Source organism: Grus americana, chromosome 4, assembly GCF_028858705.1.
Source record: "Grus americana isolate bGruAme1 chromosome 4, bGruAme1.mat, whole genome shotgun sequence".
Lineage (NCBI taxonomy): Eukaryota > Metazoa > Chordata > Aves > Gruiformes > Gruidae > Grus > Grus americana.
Window position 1 is genome coordinate 15192283 of NC_072855.1, and position 18493 is coordinate 15210775.

An 18493-nucleotide genomic window follows, 5' to 3' on the forward strand; every position below is an offset into this window, starting at 1 on the left:
GACAACAGGGAATGAGAATCCTGGCTTTCTGCAGAAACTGGGTCTGAAAATGCATGCAGGCAAGGAAAGGTAAAATGATCAGCTTTGAGCCCCAAAGTACCAAAGTTTCCATCTAAAATACTCTGTGGTGGTAAGTCTCACACATTTGTCAATGAGCGTAGCACTACCATATTCCCAATGCAAATCAGCTCAAGTAAGATTTAAAAAAGGATGGATTTTTTTTTCTGAGATGTTCCAAAACAATTTTGATTTATTCAAGGACAGTAGAAATTATTTCACCTACAATATCAGGAAAAAGGCACACGGAACAGCAAAGCACGTATAGAAGTATCATGCAGCAACAACAGTAGATGTAGCAATATTCTTGATGAAGTAATAACTTTTGGTTGGGTTTTTTTTCCCTAGGACACTTCTTTCCCTTTTCATACTCTTTTAGCAGTGTTCATGGGATAATTATTATAGTTTAAACTTTGTCCTCTGCAAGTACAATACCTGGCTTTCACAGACTCACACTAATCCATGTCGTGAAGCAAAGGGCAAGACCCTGCAGTGCCACCCTGATTAATGACTTGATTGGCATTTCTTCTTGTACTCGAGTGGAAGGCTTTGGATTGGACATTGAATTCTCATAGTGTTGTATTTATATTTGCAAAAGCGATCACAGACTTGGCTAGCAGCCCTGAGGAAACAGGGCTGTGGAGCAACACCCAAGTGGTTGCACTTTAAACCTGAGATGGTAGAGTTCTACAGAAATAAATACCTGCATTGCATAACACTGGAAAGGTATTTTCAGGGATTTTTTTTTTTCTTTTATGAATAGATATGGCACGACTTCAAAGCTCACTATTAGTGTTTCTACAGTCCCAATCAGAACATGCTTCAGCCTCTTTCTTTCATTCTCTCTTCACTTTCTTCTGTTTGCTTTTGTTGTTTAGCACTTCTTTAGAAATAGTCTAGCAAACTTCTTTAAATACAGTAACGCATATGTGGAAAGTGAATGTGGCTCTTGTTGAACTGAAAATTCACACTCAGAATCCAATTTTTAAGTATTGTAACTCTTGAACTCAGGGCATCTATGGCAAGTAAATATTACCATTAGTATTAGTGTGGGTGTGATTTATTGTCCATCCCCATCACAGCTACCACACAGCTAGCTGTGCAACCTCCAGCATAAGGTATTGTACAATTATGTCATCCCTGCACAATGTACGACATACTGTCTGTGGACCCCTTTAAACTTAGAGTCTAGAGCATGAATCATGTCAGCTTCTGGTTCAGTATGTCTCCCTGAAGTGGTCACCTCACCTCCTGATTCTGCAGAGAACATGCTATGAGGTCCGAGCCCTAAGGCAGCACTAGTGCCCCAATGGTCCATACTCTATGTCTCTTTGTTTCAGTACCAACATCAGGCATCAATAGTGCTCTGGCATTCACAATTCAACACTTATGCCATATACTCCCCTGTATGACCCGCTGCAGGTGAACTTGATGCATCCCTGCCACCTTGTACTCCTCTGGCTCCTGGTCACATACCCTGGTAGCATTTTTCCTTTCCCAGCAAAAAGTTAGTGAATGTAGTGGGTTTAGGGAAGCTCTAGTGAAGGTGGGAAGCCTTTTGTCTGGGCCAAAATCTCTTAGGTCCAGATGGCTCCTGCAGAGATCACATTAGCAAGGAAATGGGAAAACAATGAGTGTAGAAAAACATGCTGCCCCACCTTACCAAAAACCCCTGAATTTCTCTTTTCTAAAACTTTATCAGGAGCATCTGCCTCATGTAAGATTTGACATTATTGCCACCAGAAACTTTCCCTCCTTGTTGTATATTCTGGGTCAGCAACAGACCATGCAGGCACAACACAGTAGCAAACAACTGCTTTCCAATCAATTCACTAGGCTACAGCTAAATTCTTAAGTAACATTTAACTGGAATCTAAACTGGAGTTGAATCCTAAATTCTGGTCTTCCAAACTAGAAACTGATGAAAAAAAGAGAAAGATGCAATTCAGAAAATATTTTATTGAGTACAATACCATTTCATTGTAGGCTTTCATCAAAGGTCTACTTTATAAAACACCACCAACCTCTCTGAGGTTGAATACAGCTTGGGCAGGTGCACAAGGAACAGGAGAGAGAGGGGCAGCATCTGCAAATTTTCATGCAATTAGCATAATATGGGATATTTGCATCCAGACGGTACCCTTGTCATAGTGCCCAAGTTTGCACCATCTCACCAGAAAATTAATGAATCTACATTTAAATTTTATACAGGATTGTAACAATCAATTACAAATCCAAATTTACAGAATGCTGCCACCGCACATTCAATGGCCAAACTCAAGATCATAAAATGAAAATTAGGAGCTCAGAATGAAAGTAGCATAGTAAGCATCACATGGAAACAGGATTAACTGACTCCAGAAATTGCTTGCTAACAAGACATCATAACTACTGTTACACAAGGAGAGATGTAAATTTTACCAATGTACTAACATCTAACTTCCATTTGTAGCAGATGGAAGACCATAAAAGTTCCTGGAATTGGGGTTAATCCCACAACACAAAAGTCTAATCAACACTTGGCATCATGGTTCTTGGAAGGAGACTAAATGAACAGTAGTCCACGGGCAATTTTCAATTGCATGAAGCAGCTGCTCAACTCATAGAAAACAGCCTTAAATGGGGTACAAGTGTGCTAATATTTATATGAATGAAGTTGCCACTTATTGGAATGTAGACCAACTAATTTTTCTGGTGTAAGCATTCATTTTTAGTAATGGCAAAGCATAAGTGTGCTATAAAACGTAGGAACAGTCATAAGCAACCTTGCAAGTGTCCCTATATTGCTTAAATTCTTCTTTCAACCCTCCTTCTTTATGAAGTATATATACATTCAGAGACTGTAGGAAGTTTTCAGGTTGACCATATTTCTGCAGCTAACTGCATTTTATGAGCTGGTCCCAACAGAATCTTCAAAAATCTGCCATGAAACCTGCACTGTACTGCCAAAGAATTTGAGGAGCACTTGTTATAACATTAAATACGAAGGTAAGTACAGCAGTTAATATGTCATATTACATAGAAACTTCCATTGTCCTTTAGGTGTGCATGTCCCAACATGTATAAGTACCACCATTTTATCAGGAAATAATTTTACAAAGCAGGATGGAACGATTTGCTAACTGCAACAATATCTTCAAATGAGAAAGAAATTATTAAACTACATTTTAAAGCAAGAAAAGTGGAAATGTAAAGTTTAGCATATTCATTAGGAATTAGAGGAGAAAGTCGAGAACAGTCCAGAAAGGCCAAAGTATTCAAATAATTCTGAAGGTTTCTGTTGAAATGAATTTCTTATTAAAAAGACAATGCATTCTCAAGACAGCATCTTCTGCAGTGAAATAATTTAGTTTCTTCATATAGACACATCATACACAATGTTAACAACCATGAAAAACAATACAAAATGCTTTCAAATTTAACAAGTAGAAAAATATAACTAGTATATATATATGGCAATTGTGAATCTAATACTGTACAGAAGTATTTATGGATTTTACAAATAAATTATAGGTTAAATGCCCTTTTTAAAATTTCTAGATGTACACTGGAACATAAGTTCTGAAAGTTACTACTAACTTGCCACAAATGAGTGCCAGTCAAATGTTCTGCCCACAAGCTCAAAAAATTTCTTGTTGGGTTCATGGAAATATTCATGGAGTTTCTCAAGTAATCGGGTATCTACTTGTGGATGTGCTCGTCCTTTTGACTCATGTAAACAACGCTCCCTACCACTGTCCCTTAGGCAGTAGAAGCCTTTAGTTTTATTGAAATAAAAGTTTGAAGCATTTATCTGTGGCGATAACTTCAGAAATCTCTCTACCTTCTCTACTTCTGGGAAGGGATCTTTGATTAGTTTATCCCCATCTACAATGTGGATACGATCAAGAGGAAAATACTTCAGCCAGTTTTGCATGTGAATGTAGTATAAGCTTCTGTTTATTGCCTTGTAGTCCACATTGAGCTCACCATCTTTAACCAGGAACTGTTCAATGGATGGATACGGCTTGTGCTTCTGCATGTGATTATAGAACACTTGGGTGTAATCTGATAGTACTCTCTCACTTGGGTCTCTTAAAATAAGGAGTAGTCTCATGGATTGGTTCATGTTATAAACTCTTTCAGGCACTTTAGGTGATGTGAAATATGCTGGAGTTTTTTCCACGGTGATCTGATGGGGATAAGAGAATGGCATTTGATTAATATACCACTGCAATCCATTTCTGTAGTGATCTTCCCAGTCAAAGAAGTGAACTTCACTTTCTGCTGCCGCAATATCTGGATGGAGACTCAACATCTCTAACAAAGCTCTGGTTCCACCTTTTCTCACTCCAATAATGATAGTTTGTGGCAGCTGCTGGCATGATCCATTAGAATGAATGTTTTCCTTGAAGTCATTTTTTTGAGATGTTTTCTTTAAAAGCTCTCTCTGAACAGACTGGGAAGTTGTCTCAGCTTTTGAATTTATAGCCGGTCTGGAAGGCACTATCTGAGGTTGAACAATAAGCAACACAGCTCCCAGCAGAAAAGCTGCCATGACAGAAGTTCTCAGTCTGGTTTCACTCAAGCAGGTAATGGGGCATAGAGTGATTTCCACCGAGAACAACCTTTAAAAGTTGTTTTTGTTTTGCCGAGTGAACACGTATTTCTCAAACAGAAACTTTGCTGAAAGAGGGAGAAGAAAAAGAAAAGCAGCACATTATTTTTTACTCAGACATATCACTACTAAAGCCACACTAAGTATCTTTTGCTTTTCACAACTAAACAAACTTCTTTAGCTTTCCCAACTCTAGGCTCATAGATCATTTGGTATAATTAAATTCTTTAAAAGACAGGCGCATACAATAATGCCATGAGAAAATGATTTCCAGTCATCAGGAGACATGAACATTCTGAATCTTTCTCTTGCACCCAAGATTCATCTGGAGTATTATTTTTTATTATTTTTTTTAAATCTGATTTCATTGGAGTTGAACCACAATCACAAGAGAATTAAGTGCTTTTTTTATCTCCAAGAACAGGTTTATCTTAGAAAAAAAAAACCAAACATAAAAAGGAAAAGGTGTGGACTGGACCAAAAAAGCATTCTTAAAAGCTGAGGGTCTTGTAGGAAGTCTGGGACTTATAACCTCCTAAAGGACCCTGTGACAGCAACCTTAAAAGTAAAGCTTCCTGGGAAAAAGGCTCAGGCAATATAGACAGAGCTGCCCAACTGTGGGAAGGTAAAGTTTCTCCTAGGAAGGGTGAGTAGTAGACCAAGAAAAAGTTGAAATGTTGTGTCATTTTTAAGTGAAGTTAACATTTGCTTTGTGCTTAGGGTTTCTAAGGGTAGAGTCAGGTGGTCTGCACTCTGGCCTTGAAAGAAGGTAAGATACTGAAACTATAGACTATAGTATGACTACATCAACAAAATGCTAAAAGAGCTGTGGTTCCAGTCATGATATTCTGGAAAGAAAATACACAATGGGTACTCCTGAAGGTCATTTTGAGAGCTAGCCAGCAAGCTGCTGTGATGTAAACAACTAGCTTTACACGTTATCAGAAGACTACTAAATACCACCACTGAACTCCATCTAAAGGTCAGGGGTGTTTTTAATGCAATGTTTGAAGTGAAATCTTAATGGCCTCACACATAGCATAGCTGTTAGATTGTCATGTTATGAGCAGGCTGTGTATACAAGCTCCCTAAATTAAGACACCATCCAAAGACTATAGCCTCAGTGGAGGGCTGGTGTGAGTATGATTTTGGTATTGTCTAACTCCACTTAGAAGTGGAAGCCAAGATGGCAGAGCACCTGACTGCTTTGCCTTAGTAGGCTACTGTAATTATGATTTTAAGCTTGGAATGGCACATACTGTACCAGCTAACAAGGGCTGAAATATGAAATTACATACGAACAACCTGAGGAAATGCAAGGGCTAGGTTTTGGAAATTCTCCAGAGAATCTGAAAAGAAACTAATGACTTTTCCACAATAAGCTAAGTCCCAGTGTGACAAGGACTAATGATGTGTTTCTCGAGTGATCTAGAAAGTTTTGTTTGATAGCTTTGCATTTACAGAGGTCATGACTCCATCCTGAATGGAGCAGGTCTGCTTCCTGATGTTTGCTACTGATTATTATTTTTATGCTTTCCCTTTTTCTAATCACTTTTAAAGGGCTACAAGGCAGAGATATTGTTAGGAAGCAGAAATCAAGGCTGGGAGGAGAGGGAAGCAAAGTGTCATGATAGATGTGAAGTCAAAAGAGTATGTGCTTCCCTGTGTGCCTGCAGGCTTTGAGCTCATGGGCATGCCCTGTCATGGCCAGAAGGTCATGCCCTGGCCTGTTCTGTGATGTTTAATGTGAGGCAAATTTGCAGAGGAATTTGTTGGTTTTCCATTTTTGGTCACTGTTAAATTTTATCTGGCTGAAAGAGCTCCATTTTGGCTGTCGTCATTAATCTTCTGCTCTCTTTCCCTGTCCTCACCATTCCTGTTAATCTTTCTCAGCTTAAGCTACTTCAGTTTTAAAAAGAAATAATCTTAATTATTAGCCCCACACTGAGGATGTTGGTGGGGGAACACTGGGTGACAGACAATTCATGGTGGATGTCATAGTCAGCAGCAATGTGAGCAATTGGTACAGCACCAGCTGGATCGGATCAGAGACTGATGGCAGCTCAGTACATAGGAGCAACAAAACATCAACTCTTGATGAATTTTAAGGTCACAGATTAAAGGAATAGCCACTTACTCTAGAGTATATTTTAAGAGTCACTACCTCCATAAATAGTAAGCCTGAGTTGTTGTCTTAACACCTTACTGGAAAAGCATAATAGGATTTCGGCGAGGAACAGGTTGAACTGTTGTTGAAAGGAGTTCAGTTAAAGCCTAATGGTAAGAACCCTTATTGCTTAGTAGTCAGACTGAAATATGCTATGCTGAGAGCCAAGTTCTATGATAGATTATCTCTGGAAAGATTAACTTTTAGCTGCTGGTCACAGATATTAGTGACAACACACTGCTGACATGATTTTTTTTTTTTTTTAAATGAACTATATATACACCAATTTACTGGGACTGTTTTTAACTCATAGTTTTCATACTACTCAGTTGCCAACTTTTTTATTCAAGTCTTCCCTTGGCTAAGTATAGCATGTAAACATTTGGGGGGAATGAAAGACACAGCAAAGTGTCTGTTAACTGTAGCTCTACCCTTCTTTTGGCTGGCATTGCTCTTCGAAATCAGACTTGTGGGATATTACAGGCGTGGTACCAAGGACCTCACCTCAGCTAGCTTTTTGAGCCTCAGTGGAGCTCTGCCACAGTGTCTTCTCACTTTAAACTCATACTTTTTTGGGGACAGCTTTTTCTAAAAAAACACAGAAGCAACTGTTTTCTGTTGCAACATGAGACCTCAGAATAACACGGGAGTGTCTTCTATTTCAGACATACAGAATTTCATCGATCCTCCCCAATTCTTTGTGCAGGTGCACATAGATGTGCATCAGGTGTTCTTACACTGCAGAACACTGCTACAGTATCTGTAACGTTTACTGTCTTTATGCACACACAACAAACCATATCAATAATTATGCCATTCAAAGTACCTATATGCTGTTGTTGTTTTACTTGCAAGCAATAAAGCTTTGTCTGCCTTTCCATTCTTTTTTTTTTTCTCTTAAACTGTACAGGTCTGATATCTGGATCAATTATTTTATTGTGTTAGACTAATGCAACACAATGGACATGAGTGCGCCTCTAAACTCAGCAGAAAACATATGTTGTGTGGGCAAAGTGGTGTCCAAGAATAAAACTGCATATAAATTTGTTGTCATCCACCATTCTTCTCTTATATCCTCTTTAACGCTTTATGCGGATCTGCAGTTTGGTGGCTAGAATTGCAGCAGTTGATATAAAATGATGCAAACATGTATTCCATATCTTTATAATTTGTGGGTCCAAAAAACTGTTTCAACAATAATAAGCATGCACTGAAGAGTTTATAGCAGCCACTCTGCCAAATTATTTTTCTGCTTTAAGAATTCTCCTCACTGCCTCCACAAGTCATGCAGAGCATACATGACTTCGCTCAATGACTTTGTATTCCAGAATAGTACAAAAATTTAACTGACAGTCATTACTATTGTATTTGCTACAAATAAACGAGCAAGTTGGTAGAAGAACCACAGTTTATGTTAAATGGTGCTTTAAAGATTATACCAAGACTTTTCAAAAGTCTGATTGCTTTTGCTTAATCTTTTCTTCAGCTTTCTCCAATTAATTAGCACAATGTGCCACACTGTTTATTCAGCAGGATTCAGTATTGACATTGCCAATCAAATCAGCTTTCCTGATTAAAACCTCTTCAAAAGTAATAGTAACTTGGAAATAAATAGCAGCTTTTTTCAGTAAATGCAGTATGAGGGCCATAGCTGCCATATTTCATCAGCTTTTAAGCATATTACAGTGCTCTTTGAAACATGTCATTATTTCATGACTTCTATCTCTTACCACATTACCAAGGGATTTTAATGCCTCTGTAGGTTTATCCTCACTCAGTGCCATGGCCTAAACTACCTAGATTATACATCATTTTTAGTTTAATTAGCATTAACAAAATAAGGTAGTTTTTGCCTGGACTGATAATTTTTGCTGGGGGTAGATTTAGCTCTGAACTTCCATAAAAGCCTTCGAGGTAGCTGCCGAAGCGGGTAGGAGGGAACATAAGGAGCGTCTATATGGCAGTCAGCAAGCGCCAGGTAGAGGCTGCTGGCAAATCTGACGGGGATACTTCACAAAAAAACCCCAAACCCACAGCACCACAGTGAGAAGTTTAGCAGAGCTAATGGGACACAGTTACTGCCAGGACAGTAACTGGGAGAGGGATGACTATATCCTTTCCAGGAACATGCAGGTGAGTTCACCTTCATTAGAGAAAAGCCGTGTTTTTATGGTTCTCTAGGGACTGAGGATGAACAGGTTAAGTTTCAGATGTCCTCACTTTCCTTGCAGAACTGAAGCCCTGCACTGGAGAGATCTTTGCACAGCCATCACAGTCTGGCCTGAATTGGAACCATAGATCAGTTGCTGAAGTTTGTCTCTAGAGGGAGATTAGAGCTGAAAATCTGAGAGAGACATTCTGTTTCTTATAAAGTATGTTTAGTTTTCCCTTTGTGCATATTTGGGCACTCAGTATTGCAAAGTATAAGACCAACATTGCTGGTTAAAACTACCTGGGCAGTACAACCCATGCGTCTTCTATGCTGGCTTCTTATATTGGGGGAAAAAAAAAAAATGAAATCTATAACTGAGGTAACCAACTCTATAAACAACTTTCTAAACTGATGAAACATCAGTGATCTGAACATTTGTATTCAGTGATGTATTTAAAAATACTGAACTAGATCAATTGTAGCGTAGTTGAAATTCTTCAAGAACTCATTGATATGAACAGTATATATTCCTATTCTCTAAGAATAGATGGTGGCTGCCATAGGATGTATTCCTTAGCGGTTTATATGAGCTCTTTCGAGTGACACTTTGTACCCAGTTAGCATAAAACTCTCTAGTACAGCTATCACTTAAAGCTCAGTCAAGAGCAGAAAAGGAAAGGGAACAATTTTTTTTTTTTTTTAATCTAATCTAGTTTATGAAACATTTTTCCCCCCTGGGAAATGTATTCTGCATTTTTCTATTTTTAACTATTAAACTGTCTCATAATGCCCTCTTCATGAAGAAATGCTTCCCACACTTCCCCCCACACCGGTTTTTAATCACATTTTCACAAAAGTTTTAAACAACATGTGCCAATGAAACACTCAAATTCTAGTTTCCAGTAATTAACTACAAGTAATTGCTTACTTTAGTGAGTGCTACAGAGACAAGGGTATTAAATTAAATAGAACTATATACTACTGAAGCCATAGATCTCTAGGGGCATAAACTATTGATCACCTCGTGATATATAAAAAGCCATCTGTGTATTAAGAGGGGAGGCAAAAAGATAAGTAACTGTATGAACCTGTATTACAGTGCCTAAATGATATTGTCTAGGTACATTTCCAAAATTACATTAAAAAATGCTGCACAACCAGTAGAGATTAAACCATGGCTTTAACTTTTATAGTCAGCATGTTAACAAATCTACTCATTTCAGTGCTGTTAAGATGATCTATTGCCTATCAGCTCTAATACTTCAGAAATATACTTTTTAAAGTATCTAAATTTTGGTTAGGGGAACTTAGCAAGCTGAGAAAGGCTGACTTGGTAGAAAGTATTTTTGGCTGAAATCTGCTATATTTCTGCACATGCTGTGATAAATACAGTTTATACAAATTAGCTAGGTCACCAGTTCATGACTTCTAAAGAAGTTCAGCTCCAGTGTGAGCAATAAAGTAGCAAATTTATAATAGACTGTAGTTATATATAACATGCACTCTTTTTCTTAAGGTCAGAAGGGACCATTGCAATCTTTCATGCCAAGAGGTCATAAAAATTTTTAGAAGAGAGAATACTCTAGATTTCAGAGAGCCTCATGCAGGTAAAAATAAAATGGGACATTACAGCAGAATAAAAATAAACTTGAAAAGCTCAGGATGCACAGAAATTTTTGTACTGAATGCTAATATGGAATTCCCCTACCGACTTCTATCAATGTTTTAATATCTGTCAGGACTCAATTTTTTTTCATAAAGAGAAAGGGTACACTGTACCACTGTCTTCTCTATCCCCTGTAAACCCAAATGTTTGATTCAAAATCCAGAAATCACACCTCACCCCACTTCCCAAGCAAAATGGGTCACTTTCTAATTAGGAAGCAGAAATCTATTGCACAGTTAATAGAGTTGCTTCTTAATTCATCAAAGCTGTTCCCCAAGAAAACAGCCTGTGTTAACGGATGGCTCTGTCCTGTCTTGCTCCCTTTCTGTACAAAGGCTCACCTTAACTGGATGTATTGAAGAAGGGAACACGGCAGATTAAGCAACCCCATTCTCATTTCCTCTGCCAAGCAATTTCTTACGACTCTCTGTGGCTGTAGGCACCATTTCAAATACCAGTAAGACTTTCAAAACAATAAAAACAAAACAAAACCCCCAAACCTCCAAAGAATCTTTTAGTTCATATTCCAAGCTGATTTCTCTGTCTTCCACTCTCTTGCCTTCAGCATAATACTGGAGCAGAGTCTGTACTGGTGAGGTCGTCACTGTATTAGACTTAGCTAAACCAATCAATTTACTAAGTGAAGCACTACATGGTGACCTGGAGGGAACCCTCATGCTCTGGAGTAAGAAGTGAGATGACCCAGCAGGATCTTCCATTTTGGACTGCCCAGGCATATTTTCAGTTTTCTTTTTCTAATTATCAAAACTTTTCATGGAAATCCATCAGCTTTAACATATTTTTGGGCTCTGGGTGGCATTTCTAGAAGAGGGGAGAGATCCCACGGTAGTCAGACTAATAAAGAACATTTCTGGTTTCCTCTAATGAAATGCAGAGGAGTTATATGTATCTATACATATATATATTCTCGTGTATTGCAAAACTGTTTTCCACCCACTCTGTTTCTCTGTAATGTCTGTAGAAGCATATGGCTAATTCAGAATAACCAAGGTAGTGTCCAGACAAGGAGGGCACACAGACTGGAACCTGGGGAGGCTGGGATTGGTATTTCCTCTGTCAAATTAGTGCCTCTCCACTGCAGCAGCTGGCTTTGCTTCAGATGCATAATCTTGCTGCTGACCTACCGGAGGCATTCATTTGGCTATGTAATATCAAAAAATGCTGCATTTTTCAAAAAGAAAAAAAAAAAAAAAAGCAGAGGGTGGGTACTGAAAGGGTGGATGTGCAAGAGATAGCTAAAGCTGATGTCAGTAACTCTCGCTCTTACTGATAGGTGCTTGTTTCTGAGCAGTGTGGGGAATGCACTTGTTTGAGAGCGCAAGAAATGCTGGCAGATGTAAATTGTAATAGTTATTATACATATATATAGACATATTAAGTTTGACAGCCAGACAATATATGGGCATACAGTGAATTGAACCTGTTCTACTAAATGTTCCACTTGCCATATATACTGCAGAGGCTCTCAGTGAGAGTGGGCAATGAATGGGTCTCTCGTGCCAGAAGGACGATCCCTGCGGACACTCCATCCCTATGCCATTCAAGTCCTATGGTATTCATAGGACTTCCCAGATATTTTTTCTTCCTCCCCAGTATCCAAAGAGGAACAGTCTTGGAACAGGGAAAGCCCTCAATCTGCTGCACTAACATAGAGAGAAAGGAGAGTCATACACTTTAATTCCCAGTCAACTGAGATGATTGAATTGTCTGTACTTAGCTGGGTGCCCTTTCCTGATCTTTTGAATGGCTAGAAGATCAGACCAAACCAGAATTCTTCCAGGTGGGGACTGCCACCCCTCCCTCCCAGCATCCTTTTGCCCCAAAAAGATTTGAACCTCTTACACCCTTATCCCTGGGAAGCACCCTGAGAACTGCTGTAACCAAGCCTTCCCTGTACTATTCTAGGGAGCCGGTCCTTCAAAAGAGAAGTGAGCTCGAGTTAAGGCTTTGTGCTCTCCTGCCAGCCCCCAAAGACCACTCTGCCCTCCAGCCCTACACAGCTTGCCAGGTTCCAGTTCAGCACGCTGCCAGGTTCCAGTTCAGCACGCTGCATCCACCTGGCTCCAGCACTCTGCGTGGGAACGGATCAAAGATGCTCAGAGGAGCTTTTGCAAGTTGTTCGGCTGTCAGGTAGGAGCCCTGCACTCTGCCACCCTGCTTCCACACCCCGCCTTTCAGCCCTTAGCCACAACAAAAACAAGGAGGTAAAGAAATAAAGTGCCCAGGGGCCAGATCCGGACAGATCCACAATCCAGGTGCAGCCGAGCACCTTTTCCCCCCCCTTCTTTTTCTTTTTCTCCTCGACAGCGATGCCTCCCGGAGCCTGACTCAGTGAGTAAGGAGGGTGTGGGGAAGGTGCCGCGCGTCCCTCCCCGGGGCTGGGGATGACAGGTTTCGCACGGTCGGTCAGACACGCTCCTCGGCCCCGGAGCGGCGCGGTGCGGCGCTCGCCTCCCGCGGGCGCGGGGCTCCCACCTGCCGGGGGCCAGTGCCGGGCGGAGGGGCGGGCGGCAGCGCCCGTACACCCCCGGGGAAGGGGGGGGACGGGGGACGGACCCCCTCCGCGATCACCCCGACGCCGTCACCCGCTTCCACCCAAAACTTCCCACGCTCCCGCAGGCAGCGCCCGCCGCTCCTCCGACGCACCCCCCTACCGCGACCGCGCATCACTCACCGCCGGGGCGCGGAGCCGTGGGGCAGCGCCCTCCCCGCTGTTCCATGGGCGTCCGCGGGTGCCGGCGGCGGAACCGAGGGAGGCTCACCCCGCGGCGGCGTGGCGGGGGGGCCGGGGGACCGAGCGCCCGGTGCCGCACACCTCGCCCGCCTGGAAGCGGCGCAGCCGGTGCCCGGCGCCAGCTTGTTTGTACGGCCCCGCCCCGCGCCGCGTCACGGCGAGGCCCCGCCCACCCGCGGCGCCCGGCGTCCTGCTGGGGTGAGGGCAGCGGCGGGGCGGCTGCCGCGTGCGGGGGGTGCGGGGCCGGGGTGCAGGGTGCGGGGCGGGCAGCGCGGTCGTGCGTGTGCACGCGTACGCACACACGCGTATGTGCAATATTAGTAATGCACACAAACAATGTTACAGGCCCGGGGAAATAAATGGCTGTCTACAGATACACGCGCGCACCCCCCCCAGCCCTCCCCCCCCGTTGATTGCCTCCTTCCTGTACCTGCAAAAATAACACCCGTGCGAGGTCGCACGAATAAGAGACTGATAACACTTATAGTTGTATTTACTTCTCCTACTTCTTGTTTATGTTTTCTGGACTTTACAAGGTGGGTTTGTTGGGTTTGTTTGGGGGTTTTTTGTTGTTTTTTGTTTTTCCCCTGACATGCTTTTTGTTCAGCCAGAGGAATTTCAAGCAGGATGAGTGTCTTGAATGACAGAAATGCTGCTTCCTAGGCAGCAGGAAAAAAGCTTTCTGGGGATTTATTTTAAGTCATAGGGTTAATTTATTGAAATAGGTCTGTATTTGCCAAGAACTGGTCTATGTTTTTTCAAGATTAAATGCATTAAAACCAGCATTAACATACTGCATCTTCATCCATTATTTCAACAGCCAAACACTTGAAATTTACTGCGAGCAAAAAACAGGCCCAAACAACTCAAAAAAAAGAAGAAAGAGTCTGGTGGGGGAACTCATTTCTCAGTTGATTTGGATCACTTTAGCTCTGCTCCTGTCTGGGGGGCTTCATGCAGTCTGACAGATCTGGAAGAGGTGGGGTATGCCTAAAGAAGGTGGATTAGCCCTGTTTGTACACAGGTTTTAGTACCTCAGAAGGTAACTTGCTTAATCATAGTTCAGCACTCCCCTGGCTGGGGTGGGATGGCAGCCAGGAGCCTCTCTGCAACTGAGGATCGGTTTAAGACTTCCTGAACTTTCTCTTATTTTTTCTCTTCCAAGCTTTTACTTCTTTTCTGTACTTTTACTTCTATGGCTTTGAATGCAAAGAATAGTTGCTTGTTCCTCAGCTTGCTTTGAGAACTGCTGCTCTCCAATGGCACGTGATTATATTGATTTAGGATTTGATGTTTGTATTTCCATCCACGTTGGTGGAGCTGTTTGCATAAGTATTGCAGGAGCAGCTTCTCACTGTACATGTACACCAGCTAGGTGTTTTTTCCGTCCTTCTACTAAAGACTGTTGCTGTTCCTGCCGTGCAGGGACTGGGAGGTTGGCACGATCTGAACTGAAGCATCTGAGAGTGGTCTCTTTAAATAAGCAGTGGATGAGAAAGGCTTAAATCACCTCTCCAACCTTTGAAAGCACACTGGTTAATATTCCCGCTGAAAATGGACTAATGAGAGGTTTGCAGGATACTGTGACCATTGGCTGCGGCTTACTCACTATTCATTCACTCCTCGAGTGCCAGTCTGTGGGAATGTCATGTCACACTTGCTTACTGCACCAAAAAACAGCTTAGTGCACTAATGCTATGCAAAAATTCTCATGATGTATATTTTCTTAAATCCTTTTCCATCAGCCTTGGCCTGCAGTAATATTATAACAGGAGCCACAGCAATCAATTATGGAACTCTGTTTTCTAATCATGACTTCTATTGAGAGAGGCAAAACAAAGAAGCTATGTTTATTTAAGTATCATAGAATCATAGAATCATAGAATCATAGAGTGGTTTGGGTTGGAAGGGACCTTAAAGACCATCTACTTCCAACCCCCCTGCCATGGGCGGGGACACCCTCCACTAGACCAGGTTGCCCAAAGCCCCATCCAACCTGGCCTTGAACACTTCCAGGGATGGGGCCTCCACAACCTCTCTGGGCAACCTGTTCCAGTACCTCACCACCCTCACAGTAATGAATTTCTTTCTAACATCTAATCTAAATCGACCTTCCTTCAGCTTAAACCCATTACCCCTTGTCCTGTCACTACACTCCCTGACAAACAGTCCCTCACCATCTTTCCTGTAGGCCCCTTCAGGTACTGGTAAGCCGCAATTAGATCTCCCTGGAGCCGCCTTTTCTCCAGGCTGAACAACCCCAACTCTCTCAGCCTGTCCTCATAGGAGAGGTGCTCCAGCCCTCTGATCAGCTTTGTGGCCCTCCTCTGGACTCGCTCCAACAGCTCCATGTCTCTCCTGTACTGGGGCCCCCAGAGCTGGACGCAGTACTCCAGGTGGGGTCTCACAAGAGCCGAGTAGAGGGGCAGAATCACCTCCCTCGACCTGCTGGTCACACCTCTTTTGATGCAGCCCAGGGCACGGTTGGCTTTCTGGGCTGCAAGCGCACACTGCCGGCTCATGTTGAGCTTCTCATCAATCAATACCCCCAAGTCCTTCTCCTCAGGGCTGCTTTCAATCCATTCCTCGCCCAGCCTATAGTCGTGCTTGGGATTGCGCCGACCCACGTGCAGGACCTTGCACTTGGCCTTGTTGAACTTCATGTGGTTCACATGGGCCCACCTCTCCAGCCTGTCAAGGTCCCTCTGGATGGCATCCCTTCCCTCCAGCGTGTCAACCTCACCACACAGCTTGGTGTCGTTGGCAAACTTGCTAGGGTGCACTCGATCCCATTGTCCATGTTGCCGACAAAGATGTTAAACAGCACCAGTCCCAGTACCGACCCCTGAGGAACGCCACTCGTCACTGTTCTCCACTTGGACATTAAGCCGTTGACCATATTCTCTGAGTGCCACCATCCAGCCAATTCCTTATCCGCTGAGTGGTCCATCCATTGAATCCATGTCTCTCCAATTGAGAGACAAGGATGTCGTGCGGGACAGTGTCAAATGCCTTGCACAAGGCCAGGTAGATGATGTCAGTTGCCCTTCCCTTGTCCACCAATGCTGTAACCCCATCATAGAAGACCACCAAATTTGTCAGGCACCATTTGCCCTTAGTGAAGCTGTGTTGGCTGTCACCAACCACCTCCTTATTTTCCATGTGCCTGAGCAGTCTCCAGGAGGGTCTGCTCCATGATCTTGCCAGGCACGGAGGTGAGACTGACTGGCCTGTAGTTCCCTGGGTCTTCCTTTTTACCCTTCTTAAAAATGGGGGTTATGTTTCCCCTTTTCCAGCCGGTGGGAACTTCGCCAGACTGCCAGGACTTCTCAAATATGATCGAGAGTGGCCTGGCCACTTCATCTGCCAGTTCCCTCAAGACCCGCAGATCACCAGCAATTTCACATGGATTACAGGAAGTAGGTGTGTCGGGGGAGTTATTTTGTTGACAACTGTTCGTCTGCCTCCAGCATTCAGTAGGCTTACTTCTGTATGGCTAAATTAATTAGTAAAATAATGAAATTAGTAAAATCATCCCAATCATGAACCATCTTTAGTATCAAAATAACAACAGAAAGTGTCTGTGCACCTTTTAATCTGATGGTATCTAACTGTAGCTCCAAGCCATTGCTTTATGTTATCACCTTCCCAGGTAGATTAAAGGTATGTTTTGCCCAAAACCATACTTTATTATTCTAATTAAGTGACTTCTCAATATTCTTTTGTTTTGGATAAGTTGAACAAAGTGATCTCTTGCAGTGTCCCACTGAAACGCATTTGCTCTAGGCTCAAGGAAGTTTAGATTTAATTATTTTTCTTTTCACAAACTTTCATTGGTGAGTGATGCTTAACATTCACGATGTAAACATTTTCACAATGTTTGATAATGAATCCAAATTACCAATAATGTTTCAAGATCTATCAGTTACTCAGTTCTTAAGCTATTTCAAGTACATTTCATTGGCTTTTCATTGACTTTCATCCTTACTTTTTAAATTCAAATGTTCTGGGCTACTAAATCCAATGCCTTATGAAAGTCTAGGTCTGTTCTGCCTGCATACTTCTCTTTATCAAGCAAATTTGTAATTTCCTCAAAGCAGATTTGTTTGACGTGATGGTGGTAGTGTCTCTTCAGCTGTGGGAAAACTGCTAAGAGGGACACTAACTGTACACATGCTGTATTTTTATTCAGTTAATGGAGTAATGACTAATGTAGAAAAGGGAAATGAGAATTCTTAAATCCAAAAGAATGAGAAGGGAAATTAAAATTATCAATGCAACATTGCCAAAATTCATTTACACTTCCCTCGTTAGTCTGAAAAGGAGGATATGAAAAATTTTTACCAAAATTCCAGCATATCCTGGATGACTGTCATGTGTCATACACTAAGGAGAGGGGTGTTCTGCCCATACAGTAAATGGACTGGGAGCCTGCTCAGAGGAAACAATTCTGTCAGAGGAGATGCCAACTCATTCAGAGCCAGGGTCAGATAATTTGTGGACACGGCTGGGAACAGCCCATGTTGGAGACAGGAAGGCAGCGGGCTGCCCTGAGCAGAGGTGAGATGCCTGCATGGCGGGGAGGGACGAGGTGGTGCCTCACCAGAGGCAATGTGGCTCCCACGAGGGACCGAAGCGCAGGAGGTGGGCTTTGCTGCTGGCTCAGCTCTGGAGCCAGCTGAAGCTGTTTCCAGCACAGCCTGGAGAGCATTGGTTTCATGCTGTCATAAGCATCAAGGAGGGAACTCCTTCTCAGCAGGATTTGAAAACTTTTCTTTCAAACCCTGTGCCACCACTCCACTCTTTCTCATAGTAGCTATTCTGGAAATGCAGAGGTGGAATATAGCTGAAAGGGCAAAAGCATGAAAATTATTTAATTGAGGAAATACTTAGAGCTTTCTCTGTATGGTCTATGTTAGAACTGCCTGTTGCACAACAAAGTTTACATTTGTCAGGTTGAAGTAATGTAGTTATGACTTAAGCAATTCAGGACAGTTCAGGTTCACACATATTTAGATTTGTCAGTAGGAAATATTCAAGGGAAAGCAGGGAGGAAGTAGTGGTGTAATCCAGTCAGCTAAGGGAATTCAGGGGTTGAG

The 18493-nt window shown here is 42.4% G+C and overlaps 1 protein-coding gene across 1 annotated transcript; it reads right to left on the reverse strand.

Moving 5' to 3' along the window:
* Positions 1–1996: 1996 nt before the first annotated feature.
* On the reverse strand, positions 1997–13533 carry HS3ST1 (heparan sulfate-glucosamine 3-sulfotransferase 1). Its single transcript, XM_054825188.1, has 2 exons — positions 13335–13533; positions 1997–4722 (listed from the first exon to the last, which is right to left on the reverse strand). Exon 2 carries the CDS (start codon positions 4592–4594, stop codon positions 3632–3634), a length of 963 nt encoding a protein of 320 aa, XP_054681163.1. The 5' UTR covers positions 4595–4722; positions 13335–13533; the 3' UTR covers positions 1997–3631.
* Positions 13534–18493: the final 4960 nt, after the last annotated feature.

What these genes read in the sequence shown, in the direction of transcription:
- HS3ST1 (XM_054825188.1), bottom strand. Translation starts at nt 4,594, where the DNA reads ATGGCAGCTTTTCTGCTGGGAGCTGTGTTGCTTATTGTTCAACCTCAG.